This window comes from Coenobita brevimanus, chromosome 92 (genome assembly GCF_032717465.1).
Source record: "Coenobita brevimanus isolate Jiangsu-jjx chromosome 92, ASM3271746v2, whole genome shotgun sequence".
Taxonomy (NCBI): domain Eukaryota; kingdom Metazoa; phylum Arthropoda; class Malacostraca; order Decapoda; family Coenobitidae; genus Coenobita; species Coenobita brevimanus.
In genome coordinates this window covers 14305054-14318785 of record NC_137045.1, presented here as the reverse complement: position 1 = coordinate 14318785, position 13732 = coordinate 14305054, and the positions used below count along the sequence as shown (strand labels likewise).

General features: G+C 42.3%; 1 protein-coding gene across 1 annotated transcript; it reads right to left on the bottom strand.

Annotated features, from left to right (window-relative positions):
* Positions 1–1759: 1759 nt before the first annotated feature.
* Positions 1760–13311, bottom strand: LOC145412099 (salivary alpha-glucosidase-like). Its single transcript, XM_080282015.1, has 13 exons — positions 13243–13311; positions 12551–12605; positions 9043–9222; positions 8560–8717; positions 8240–8365; positions 8011–8089; positions 7624–7774; positions 6654–6858; positions 4847–4967; positions 4241–4375; positions 2884–3079; positions 2273–2428; positions 1760–1826 (listed from the first exon to the last, which is right to left on the bottom strand). The coding sequence occupies exons 3-13, from the start codon at positions 9143–9145 to the stop codon at positions 1760–1762; spliced, it is 1497 nt and encodes a 498-aa protein (XP_080138141.1). The 5' UTR covers positions 9146–9222; positions 12551–12605; positions 13243–13311.
* Positions 13312–13732: the final 421 nt, after the last annotated feature.

Below are 13732 nucleotides of genomic sequence, written 5' to 3'. Positions count from 1 at the left end.
TATGTTGATGGAGATTATTCAGTATGAAAAGATGATCTGTTTGGGATTGTAGTACCAGCCTCCAGCCCTCTGTCTGTGTCAGGGTTGTTGACATGCTAGGCCGACGCCTTTGCGTTGAAATCAGTGTTATATGGCCCATTGATCCTAGCTAGAGGAATTCATCCTTTTACTTTTCACAGTTCTTTCATTTGTGACTGCTGCAGTGTACGCTGTATGCTGTTTATTGTACTACCCTAACAGTTCAAGTTTCTCATCATTCATCTATATGCCATCATTATAAATCTTACCTACATAACCTCAGACATTGCCACAAAAAGAAGTAAAACTATGAACCAGTTTGGCAAAATCTTCACTGTTAACATACAGCACAGCTATCTTTCCATGCTGAACTTCATGTATTGTTTGGTGGTTATGAAACAGGCTTATGTTTTCCATATAAATGATTCATTTTGTGTGCAGACTCAGTACATATCTATTGAATTCGTCCTCGTAGTCTCACCCTATTGCCCTTCAGATCTTAGAATGGCTAATCTGGTTGTCAGTAAATCGTAAATCGCTAGACTTTTGGGGCGCCTAGTCATACTGATATACCAGGCAGTGAAAACGTTGATTGCGTATCAGGTCATGATGCCACTGGGTCACTCCACATACATTTCCATTCTGTTCTGGTATCAGCCTTTTCTACCTTCCCAAAGCTTCATACGCAGAGTGCAGTCCTGCTTGTCATTGGCTACCAGTGCAAAGCTTCATGTTGATAACCCGTTCCTGACACTTTGGTCCACCCCTTGTCATTGCACTCGACATTGCAAGACAGCATTGGCATGTCTCAGGATTGATCATACCCATGTAGCTCCTTGCCCTTTGATGCCTGCAAGTGTAGTTCCACTTTGGTCGTTGTGACACAACCTTGTCAGTTTGTCATGTTCATCCCAGTTACCCTTTTCATTATGCTGTTTGTCGTCAGTCATTTCCTTTGTTTTATCTTGATTATCATCTTCTTTTAGGTGATATAAGTGAATCCTGACCTATCCTGTGAATTGTTTAATGTTTGAAGTCATATTGGTCCCACATCCAATCCTATGTTGCCTCATAAGGAGCGTAGGAGCCCGGGGCATACATACAAAGCCTACATTAAAAAGATGCCATGCTTCCTCAGAAACAACCTTTGTACTTAGGTTGGCCTGACACAGCTGATGTTCTTTAAGGACTTAAAGCTAAACCAGGGGCCAAAAACCAACTAATCACTTCCCAACACGTTTGAAGCTGATGGGGAAAAAAATGTTTGAAATGTTTAATAAGATCTGTAACAATGTGAGGGTTTTTGCATGGACTTTGACTATCGTCACTCCGAAAATAAAATCAAGGGGTGTGCTTGTGGCTGAATGTTTCCTGCTTAAGAGTGATGACTATGTCTAGTTACCAAGCTTGTAGCCACATTTAACACTCATCGTAGCGTCTCTTAGGGTCGATGGAAGCCAACAGAGCAGTGGAGAAAGATTTTTTTTTATTGGAACAGTCATAAACCATATCTGGATTACAATTTGTGTAGTCAGATAAGTATTGTGTTTCTGACACTGAATCTATCCTCATATTACAGTAGTCCACTCAGGTACAGCAACTGGCTCCAGGGCCATAACAAAATTTTCTCTTGGATAGTAATAACCAAAGCTTATTTTGATAAGCTATGATACGCCCTCGGACCGAAGACATTAAAACTGTGTGTGTGTGTGTGTGTGTTTACGTACGTGAAGCAACGTAGCTATGGTAACTGCAGCACCAGGCCTCCCCCTTCCACCATCGCCACATCATCCAGACTCAACTCGGATCTGCGGACATAACCACAAAAAAATTTATTCATATTTATTGTTTCGGGCTGACATGGGTCTTCTTCGGACCCCCCCTCACCCCCAAGTCGAGTCGAAACTTTTCCCCTTTCACCAGTTTCACTATGTGGGTCAAATTCTTTTATAATTTTAAACCACTCGGTACTATTTTTTTTTATTTTAAAATTGTGCTAGCTCCTGGCGGTTTTATTCAGCTTGGCATGGATTTTTTTTTTTCTTTTGACTGGAGGGTTACATACAGTCTTCATTAACATCATAACTACTGAGCCTTCTTTATACATAGTGAAAGGGTTAAACCATTCAGTACCGAGACAATTTTACTTTTTGCTGCCGCTTAGGAAAAGATGTCAGGTAGCTTCCTTAACCGACGAGAATACGGGCCCCAAGACACACATCATAGTTATTTTAAGTATCCGAACTTAACTGACCCAATTTCCGTCTCCGGCGAATCATCGTGGAGTGAGCGCAGGACAACAGTGGCGGTGTCTGGTAAGGGGAAGTTGGAGTGGTGGTGAAGGTTGATTTCCACTTCCTCCTCGGCCGTGTTGAGCACCACTAAATACATATCCCCGTGCGCCAGTGACCTGCAGGAATATAAAACATACCGTAGTTCCCGGCCGTAATTCAGATTTTTCGCTGGCAGGAAGTACAAGAGGGAGAGAGGAAATAGTTCACGTTATAATTTCTTCATGTGACTTAAATTTGATAAATGAAGGGGTATGGGAAGATTCTGTGTCCTCTTTTCCTCGTCCTTCTTCGGAGTCGGCAGAGAATTCCACGACGACCTTCACCAACACGCCTTTCTGCCTGAGCTGCAGTGACGTAGCAACTGGGGAGGAAGGAAGGCCCATGGCTCCCTCGGTTAGACTCTTGGCTCCCCACTGCCCCCTCCCCCCATTTGAAATTCTGGATTATTTAATGTGTGCACACGCTGCAGCACTAAGACCCCAGAACAGGGAGAGATTACGCTATTGCTGATCTGGGGGGGGGGGGAATGCCTGAAGCTGAGTAAACAAAAAAAAAACAAAAAAAATCTAACCTTGTAAAGCTAAATATCTCCTTGGTAATAACAGGGAAAGCAATGACTCCCTTCACGAACACCTCCTCCTGCCGGAGTTTAGCCAGGGCGTTGTATATCTTCAGGTGGCTCACTTCGGCGCTCTCCTGCCTAGCCGCGTTCACCTCTAAGTAGTTTGGGTTGACGGGAAGCCAGGTGGAGTTGAAGGTGGTGAAGCCTGGAATATGTGAGCTGTTTTAGTTGACGTAAAACGTGAAGGAATTGATGTGGGAATAATAGAAAAAATTTTGGTAACGGGGAAACATTATGACAATTTTAGATGACAGGGAGCCAAGTGAATCACTGACTGACTGAATGAAATATTAGAGGTGGTGAAGCCTGGGGGAATGTCAACGCAGTTTTAGCTGACGGAAAGTGTGAAGCTAATAATAATAATAATGATAATAATAATAATAATAATAATAATAATAATAATAATAACAACAGAACAATTATAAGGAACGAGGGAGTATTATAACAATTTTTAATTGATGGGGAACCAGGTGGAACAGTGGGTGGAACTGAAGGTGGTGAAAACCTGGTTGAGTTCGTATCGTATCGTTTATAAAGACTTCAACATGCTTGCATGCGTCGGTCTTCGTCACCTATAATGGCAGCTCTCCACGCTGTTCGATCTCTTGCAGCCTCCCTATTCACTCCCTTATCCCTGAGGTTACCCCCTATGACCTCGTCCCAGGCCTTTTTCGGTCGGCCTCTCGCAACCCTACCCTCGACGTTCACACTTCTCACCTTCCACACCCAAGTGTCATCCTCCATTCTCTCAATAAGTCCAAACCATCACAATTTACCCCTCCTCATCGCAACAGCAATACATTCCAGTCCCATCCTTCCTCTGAACTCTTCAGTCGTAATCCTACGCCCCCCCACCCCCCAGGCCTAGCCTGGAAATATTAGAACAGTTTTGCTCATAGCTAACCGAAGTCTAACACGATAATTTTAGAGCAGTTGACAAAGGGATATTAAAACTATTTTAGCTGTAAGAATTTCTGACGTTTGTGAGAGAAATGGGCCACTCCCACAACTCGAATACCAATTAGTGGTTGCAAAAAATTCGACGACCATTAATTCTTGATTACTAGTGAAATCAACCCTCCAGTCTGACTACACTTGGCCATCACTTGTGCTGAAAGGGGTTAGGGATCTTACTAAGGCTAGAAAAGAAACGCGTTATATTACCATCTGAGTCGTTCTCCAAAGCAAAAGGTTACCAGCAAACAATATGACTGGCAAAGGAGATATAAACATGTAACCATCACCCTCCAGACAAGAGATAGCAACCCTCTCCCTCCAAACAAAAGACAAGCAACTAGCGTCTGACCGGCCATTGAGGTGCTGTCCCACTGCATGGGGGTCCTCTCGGGGTCCCTGCTGTGCTCCTGGTAGTGCTCGGGCCCCCAGCGACATCCCTCTGGGTCCACAGTCTCCTCCCAGCTCACAAAGGTGTTCTCCATCCCTGTAACAGGTTAGTATTCGTGTAACCTTGTATTTCGTAACACCTGTTCCTTAACAATTTACTTTGTATTTACACCTTACCATTGTCTGGTGTGTGTATCTTTTTTCATTTTTATATCAGGACTGATGATTTTCTTAAGCCGAAGAAAACCCTTATCTCCAAAAGGGTTGTATCTTGATTAACTGTGTCTAGGACTTTACGTAAATACTGTTCTGGCCTACTACTTATTTATTTATTCAACTGAGGGGACCTCCAGTTCTTTAAAGGAATAAGCGAGATAAGACATTCTAGGCGAAAGGTAGGATGATGGGAGTTGGCAGAGGAAAAAAAAAAAAAATGCGTGAGAAACGGGGTGAGATGGTTTGGAGTAATGGGGACAGATGGGGAAAGTATACGCTGTTTAACTGGGCGTTGGGTAGCATTGCCGGTGTGAAGATCTATCAGGGAAGAAGATAGTAAAACAGAGCTTACCCAACTCCTCCCCGTAGTAGGTGACAGGGGTGCCGGGCAGGAGGAGGTCAAACATATTTAGGGCATCCACCAGGTCCTCCCCCAGACGTGATGCGATGCGCCCGTTGTCATGGTTACCCAGCTGGAAGGGGGAGCAGGGCTACTGGTATTATTGTTATTTTGTACATATATATTTTCCAGTCACAGGGTAGCCTACAGCATAAATTAGGTCCAGAGCATCCCTTTTGTTATATAACCTTTGTACCTTCATTGAGTGGTCTGTTTTTTTTGTATTTCTGTAAGCATTTGAGTTCCATGAATTACGAAACAGTGATCTGTCATCTAACACTCACTTTTTTTTTTTTTTTTTCAATACTATTAGTAGCAGCTTGCCCAAGTTAAGATTCACTCACTGTTGCAAGTCTTAGTACACTTTTCATATTTCTTTCTTCCTCAGTAGCTTCTAGCATCTAGTTGAAAGTAATGAGCTCGTCTGGCACTTAGTTTAGCTTTTATATATATAGAGTACAGTCAGAGTCCAACCTGAGACTCACACATTATAAATCTTACAACACATTTTAGATTTCTTTCCTTTCAGCCAACAGCAACTGCTGTGAAGTAGTTAGCGAGTTTGGCACTTAGTGTAGCTCCCAGTCCATAAAAAACATCAGCTGTACCATGGCCATCCTCAGTATGGGATTCCTAAAGAGAAAGTTTGGTGTATTTGATTTGAGTTATACAAGTTTTCACAATTTATTATTATTATTATTATTATTATTATATTATTATTATTATCATTATTATTGGTGGGGACGCTCACCATCCACTCACTCGATGTAGTGCTGCTCTCGGATGCACGCCCTTTCCTCTCTTTTTTCCATCCTTCCTCTTCTGTCTTTCCTTCCTTCATTCTTTCCTCTTCCTTCTTTCTATGGATGACTGTACACTGAGTGACAAACCAAATGGTTTCCTGTACACCAGGAAACCACTTACAACGCTGGGTGGTAATTAAATAACCAAATTATGGGGCCCTAATCGGACTGAGCCAATGCATGTTTGTGTCCCAAGGGTTGATTGGGGTTTACTGCTCAAGTAATGCCACTTAGGGATAAGTGAGGCCGGTCACCCTCGTCTTCAGGACCAGCTTGCCTAACCCCGGGCTCCTAAGCTCCTCATGGGACGACAGGATTGGATGATGGATAGATAGATGATTATTTGTGACCCCGGAGGATCGGGCCCGATTCTGTGTGTGTGTGTGTGTGTGTGTGTGTGTGTGTGTGTGTGTGTGTGTGTGTGTGTGTGTGTGTGTGTGTGTGTGTGTGTGTGTGTGTGTGTGTGTGTAAGTCATAAACTGTCTCAGATTCTTGACTCGATTGGGATAAAAATTGGAACTATATTGTGGGATGGGGAAGGGCTTGAAGAAATTATTCAGATCAGTCAGATGTGAAGGTCAGAGATCTGAGTTCCGGCACGGTGTCGCTGTGTTTTCTGGACACCATCTCTAGCTATTTTGTTGTTATTATCAGCAGCATTATCACCACTAGTGCCATCATCATCATCATCATCATCATCATCATGACACTTATTCGTGAAAGATGAGGAGTAAGAAAGTGTGAAGGCTGTGGAGAACGTGCTTAGATCTTGGGGTCATGTGGAGGGAATGGGTTTGAAGACGGTTGTGAAAAGGGCGTATGTGAGCGGGTTTGAAGGCTGGAGGAGGCGTGGTTGGTCAAGAAGAAGGTGGATAGATAATTTATGTTAACGAGTGTGGGAGAAGTTTGATTTGAAGGATGAAGAGGCAAGGGAAGAAAACAAAAAATCTCCTCACCACCCAGTTCGGCCACTTCCCCGCCGGCATATTATCCATCCACAGGTCCACGATGTCCTTCAACGCGTATCCTGTGACGTCGGTGCGGTTGAGAAGGTTTTCTATGAGGAAGAAATTGAAGGGAAAGTCCGCCAGGGGGTAGGTGTCGTTGCCATAGTAACGCATGACGTCATTCACATCGGAGTACACCTCTGCCATTAACATCCTAGGAAGAAATGTGAGTTTTGTATTATTATTATTATTATTATTATTATTATTATTATTACGAGCGAGGGCGAAGCCTTCGCGAGTCACTCAAGTATGTAACATTTTCTCACATATGAACCAAGGTTGGGCAATGACTTGTTTTATATCAGTCTTTATCAGCTGCTTGTCTTCAGAAATGAAGGACAATAAAGGTTCCTCATTGGCTGGTGGTGTAGCTGATAATGAAGATAATGATGATGATCATGGTGATGACGATGACGATAATGATGATGATAATGACGATGATAGTAATGATAACGATGACAGTGATAATGATGAATATGAAGATTCATTCATTTCATTCATTGCCAGACGCCATGTATCCCAGACGGGGTGGCCAATGGCTTAGAGTTAATTGTTTTACAGGGAGGGGCACTAATCCTCCACCAACCCCACTTGACACGTAGGGATGCCAACAGCATCTGGTGTTCCCAGGCGGTCACCCATCCAAGTACTAACCAGACCCAACGTTGCTTAACTTCGCTGATCGGACGGGAAGCGGTGTACTCAGATGATGATGAAAATAAAAGGATACCCAAATTTCAGTCACCAACATACACAATCCACCTCATCCACTGAATCCAGACGGTCCACTTAGTCCACATTATCCACTTACTTAATCCATATAATTCACTTACACCATTTAATCTAATGACTTACTTCACTAATCCACATAATCCACTAGATCCACTATCGATCCACATAACCCACTTCCTCAACTTACTTCTCGTCATACTGATCAATGAGTTGGCGCCAAGAATGCAGTACTTGGAAGGTTCCTGGCTGGTTGGTGGTGTAGATGTGAACGAGGGAGTCAGGGTCATCGGGGTCATCTGTGCCAGAGTCTGGGTCAACTGGTTCGTCTAAGGTCACATCTGGCGGAAGAAGGGGAAGACTGAGAATTATGGGAGAAGGAGGAGGAGGTGGAGGAGAGGAAGATGATGGAAGAGGGGGAGGAGGAGACGGAGAATATAATGAAGTGCATGATATTCGGTGAGCCTTAGTTATGAGATAAGAATGAGTCTCCTTGGTAACTAGGCAATTCAGCCCTCCCATCTAACTACAGTTGACCATAAACTAAGCTGTGAGAGGTTAGTACGTGTCGCCTTACCTTCAACCTCAAGCAGATACATGAGAGCATCCATCCTGAAGCCATCTACCCCCTTCTCCAGCCAGAACGTAAGCACATTCTAGAGAGAGAGTAAATATAAAGAAAAATAGCAAAATGAAGAACGAGATCAACAACAATAATAGTAATAAGTGTAATAGCAATGATAACGATAAAAATAATAATAATAATAATAATAATAATAATGATAAATAGATAAATAGTCCTTTACCTCCATTTCCTTCCTAAGTTCTTCAGATCGATAGTTAAGGTCTGGCTGTTCCTTCAAAAATTCGTGATAATAATACTGCTGCCTTCCCTCGTTCCACTCCCACGCTGAGCCACGGAACTCGCTCACCTGGGAGGGAGAGATGAGAGCTTACTCGCTCCATCTTTATTCCTCTGGACTCAAACGTTTTCGTCATAACTTGCGTGTTTCTCTCTCTCTCATTCACCTAATCACTTTTCAACTCTCCTATCGTCATACATTATTACTTTATTCTTCAAAATTACCACCGCTACCCCCACCCTCTCTCTCTCTCTCTCTCTCACCCAGTTGTTCGGCGGGTGTCTGGTGCCGTTGGAGTCTATCACACCGTCGTTCCAAACATAGTAGTCAGTGTACGGGTCCTCCTGATTCACCGACTTATTGAACCACTCGTGTTCGTCACTCGAGTGGTTGGGCACGAAATCCATCACCAGCTTCATCCCTGAGTCGAAAAACTAAGATAAATAATAAGAAGGAGATTAAATTGCTTACATAATTGCCCATGTGATATTTTGACTCATTACAGTACGCAAAAATTATTTGGACATATATCAGTGCCCCCCAGAACCACTCCTGTTGGTCACTAGAGTGGTTGGGTGCGGACTTGCGATGTGGTGCGAAATCATGACGCCCGCGAAGGAGTGTTGTCGAAATCATACGTGGTGTCCAGGAGTGGTTACAGAATAAGCAAAATCTGATCAAATTAAATACAATGATATAAACACCAAGAAAGAAAAAGAGGTAATAATACGGCGAATAATATTTACCCCTGTCATGAATCCCGCGTATGAGGCTGTCGAAGTCGTCCATGGTGCCGAAGATGGGGTCGATGGCTGTGTAGTTTGAGATGTCGTATCCGAAGTCCTTCATCGGGGATTCGAACACGGGACTCAGCCACACCACTCCCACACCCAGATCCTTCAGATAGTCCAGGCGGGAGTTGATGCCTGAGAGAGAGAGAGAGAGAGAGAGAGAGAGAGAGAGAGAGAGAGAGAGAGAGAGAGAGAGAGAGAGAGAGAGAGAGACAGACAGACAGAGAGAATTATTTTTTTGTCTCATTTACTTTCATATTTGTCACCTGCCTGTCTCCGTCTGTAATTCTGAAACACACACACACACACACACAACTGTAGCCTATGTTTTATTCTTCTCAGTCGTGCCTTTTAACTCCCTCTCTCTCTCTCTCATATAGATAAACAGGCAGATAAAGCAGAATTCCACATATTCCTGCCACACCATCTCTGTGTGTGTCAATCCCCGTTGCTCTAATATCTTTATGTCTTATCTCAGTTCTTTAAACATTCATTTCCAGTCCCAGCCTCCTATCTGCTTACCTATCGGCTATTTCCTCTTTCATAATTACTCTTTTTTATTGATTTCAGGCGCAGAGGTTCCAATCCATGAGTGCCTTTTTGTTTTTTTTAAATCTAATTTTGTTCAGGTAGTGGCTACCATTAACCCTGGGAGGTGTTACCATGACAGAGAGAGAGAGAGAGAGAGAGAGAGAGAGAGAGAGAGAGAGAGAGAGAGAGAGAGAGAGAGAGAGAGAGAGAGAGAGAATGGAGAAATGAATTCCCCGAGCTAGGCAACTAAGGCCATATAGCCCCGCTGGGGTTACAGGAGGGAGCTACCCCTCCCGGCAGAGAGAGAGAGAGAGAGAGAGAGGTGGCTACAAGCTTCGTACTCATACAATCACTCTCAGGCATGGAATACCCGGACACATTAATAAGAGCCTTCTAGCACTGCCACCCTTATCATCATCTAGTAGAATTAGGTATCCATAGTCTTCTCTACAACAAACAGCCTCGTAGGACTATTAGGTTTGTTGCTGTTTGTTTTCCTTTGTATTCCTAAGTACAGTCCCTCGGTAATCGTTCTTCTGAGTGGTTATACAAACAAAAAAGTATCGGCCATCTTTCCGCCCATATAATTCTAAAACACGGACGAAGGATTGTGATATATAGGGCTCACTGTAATTATGTGTAAATACTGACCTTGGTAATCATTACGACTCGAAATCGCATAAATGGTCACTTACTGGGTGGTATATTTTTTGACGCAACATGTTAATAGATTTATATGCGTCTGCAAAACTCGCTCATTTTCACATCCGTAGATCCCCGGGCGTGAGATACTTTTTTTTTTTTTTTTTTTTTTTTTTGACACGTGTACAGGGGGCGCCATTAGTCGTGTCGTGAAATCTGTTGAAAACAAAAGCCGACGGGCTATACGTCTGGTATATTCCGCCGTGTGTCATACGGACGGTTCATAATGTTTCACGAGTTAAATTAAAGCTTCGGACAAAACCGCGACACGAATATTGGTGCTCATTGTAAGTACATGGAGTCCAAGCTGAGACACTCACGTCGTTGCAAATCTTATTACACTTCTCATCTTTTTTTTTTTTTTTCCCCAACAGCTTCCAGTAACTTTAGGGAAGTAATTAGCTGGTGTTGGCACTTGCTTTTGCTTCCAGTCCATAGCATGGCCGGGTCCAGGATATTAGGAAAAGTGGGGGGGAGGGGGTGTAATTCTTAGCACAGATATCAATTAATCCAGATAATTAACCAAATTAAAATCACTTTACTTGCTTCATTCATACAGGTACAATGATTTATGCAAGTGCAAAAAGATGCAGTAAGATATTTACTGCATATTTTCTTGGTAAATATTGTTTTAAGTACTGTATATGCAATAATTGTTCTGCAAAAACTAGAGGGGTGAGGCCTACAGTACACCCCCCCCCCCAAGTCCGTGCTTGAATAGAAGACATCAGCTGTACATGGCCAACCTCAATACTGGAAATTCTTGAGAAGAAGCATAGCGCCATTTTTATGTATTTATGTACTGTAACTTAACTGAAATTGCAATCTCTCCATCTTGAATGCTGAGTACAACAGAATAACAATAGAATATGGAGCTAGTCACGAAAGAATTACTGTGGAAAGGATGTACGCTACAACTACACGTGTACAGTATAGCACTGCCATCTTTCTGCTATTGAGCTACGTGAAATAAACCACAAGCGTACGAAAAATCTAGGCTAAGCTAATGGGGAAAAAAATGACCCCCAAAAGCAGGTTCTTTTATCAGCTAAAGAAAAATTGCCTGACACTAGAAAGGATTTTTTTTTTTTTTATGTTTTCTACTCTGGATATAGGCTTAACAAGTCGTTCCCCTAGGCCCAGCAGTCCTCCTACGCGCCACACACATTCTTAAGTCACCACTTCGGCACTAATACCATCCATTTTAAATACGTGCTAGGGTTGTCCTATTCAGGACTGGTGCATCGGTGTTAGCGGGGTGTAATTTTGTTTATTTATTTATTTAATTTATTAATTAATGAGAAGCCGGTAAGTCTTGTGGAAAATATATAAAGTCTATTTTAACGGAATTCATTTAATCAAACTGTTCCCTTCTCCAGCCTAGGCTCGAACTTACGGTATGTCATTTTAGACGACATCAGCTTCTCCAAACACTCGGCCACCACCACTTCCCCCCACCCAAACGTCCATCACCATAACACTTAAGTTTGATCTCGAGCCTGTACCATCGCTGGACCACTTCCTTACCACCACCACCACCATCCTCGTCCTCTTCCTCCTCATTATCATCGTCCCGACCTTTTTTTTTTCTCCACTTCTGAACGTTACCACCAAAAACAGATATGATCCCGTGACCTTCCAATCACTCTTGCACCTCCTAACCACTAAAACAAACCAAATATAATCCTCATCACCAGGAAAAATGGATTCGACCTCTTGTTAATGAAACACCAGATATATTGACCATCGATTTTTTGTCTTAACTTCTATGAACTCTTTGCGTGATGAACTATAATTAAGAGATAAGGGAATATTTTGTACTTTGCTTTTCTTGTCCGTTTTCTTAAGGCAGATATAGCTTAAGAATATTTTCCCCTCGTAAGATGATGATGATGGTGGTGGTGTTCATGACGGTGATGGTGATGATGGTAATGAGGATGATGTTCTTTCTTCTCTCTCTCTCTCTCTCTCAAAGGAGCAAGATACAATGAAAAACTCTGCACTACCCTTTTCTTTCCCTTAATGCGAAAAATAGTTCACAGTTACGAGGTGAGAGGAAAATTATCGTCAGTTTGTACCGTAAATCTGGTGTGGTATTCTCTAACGAGGTTATTACTGTTTTCTGCAGAAAGCTCAGGGAAAGGCGTGTAAAAATCTCCCCTTGTCTACTTCTTCCTGTAAATAAAACACATCTAAGTTACGACAGGGAGATCGTAATTACGCATCTTACCAGCAAGGTCTCCGGTTCCGTCTGGGTTGGCATCTTTGAAGGAGCGAGGGTAGACCTGAAAGAAATAGTAATAAAAACATCTAAGCACATTTTAAAAGATAGTCTACATAGCATTTAGTTATTTGTGTGTGTGTGTGTGTGTGTGTGTGTGTGACGTAATAAATAAACAACCTTATGCATAACTTAAGCTTAAGAAAGTGTACTACTGTAATATGATACCAAACACTAACTCCTGATTTGCGTGTGAAATGTTTGATAGCTATTTAAGTGGAAAAAAAAAATACAAGGATGCCCATATGTAATGCATTTATTACCTCCGCCAAGAGGGTTATGTTTTCACCCCTGTACGTTTGTTTGTGAGCAAGATTACACAAAAACCACTGGAAGGATTTCCACGAAAATACACGTCATTAAATTTTGGTGCGGATCCGGGATTTTTTTTGTGTGTTTTTTTTTTCACTTTCTTTAACATTGCGAGATGGGGCGCTGGCGGAGGTATGTGCTCTACTGAGTGCCATTCTAGTTTACTAAGTTCTTTAAGTAACCAAAAATATCTACGCTTCCCGCACCTGCTGAGCCGTCCTCGCAACACACAAGATATTAGGGCCATATTTATGAACAATCCTGTATACCGTATAGAACAATCTTTTACATAATCATAAAACTTGAAAAATTTTATGAATATTGAATACCTGATAGATGATGTTGGTCTTCCAGAAAGGGAGTGTTGTCTCTTTATCTTCGTCCTCCTCTCTCTTCCCGTTCCTGAGAGAGAGAGAGAGAGAGAGAGAGAGAGAGAGAGAGAGAGAGAGAGAGAGAGAGAGAGAGAGAATGTATAATCAGTTCTCTGGTAACACAGGCCTAGGCCAACCTGTTAGTGTAAAAAAAACTTAAAACATAAGGGAAAAAATAGGTGTTTTTGATAAAAAAAAAAAAAAGCTCCAAATAACTTTCATAATTAATTGCCCTTTTCAAAATTCAACACACGTACCAATTTTCATCCTCACTAACACCTATAGGCACTCAATGATGCTTTCCTAACACCTCTTTTGTGGCAATTTTTTCTCCATTACTGACACAAAACTCAGATAACAGCAAAGGCTAATCATGACACCGAAAAAGAATATGAAGTTTTGAAGGGCAGTCGATATTCGTAGCGCCTCTTCCATAGCGATTTATACT

What these genes read in the sequence shown, in the direction of transcription:
- LOC145412099 (XM_080282015.1), bottom strand. Translation starts at nt 9,145, where the DNA reads ATGAAGGACTTCGGATACGACATCTCAAACTACACAGCCATCGACCCC. An exon ending in CTACTACGGGGAGGAGTTGG is followed by an intron (nt 4,376 to 4,846) that starts GTAAGCTCTGTT and finishes AACCTGTTACAG; the next exon opens with GGATGGAGAACACCTTTGTG. An exon ending in GGACAGCACCTCAATGGCCG is followed by an intron (nt 3,080 to 4,240) that starts GTCAGACGCTAG and finishes CACATATTCCAG; the next exon opens with GCTTCACCACCTTCAACTCC.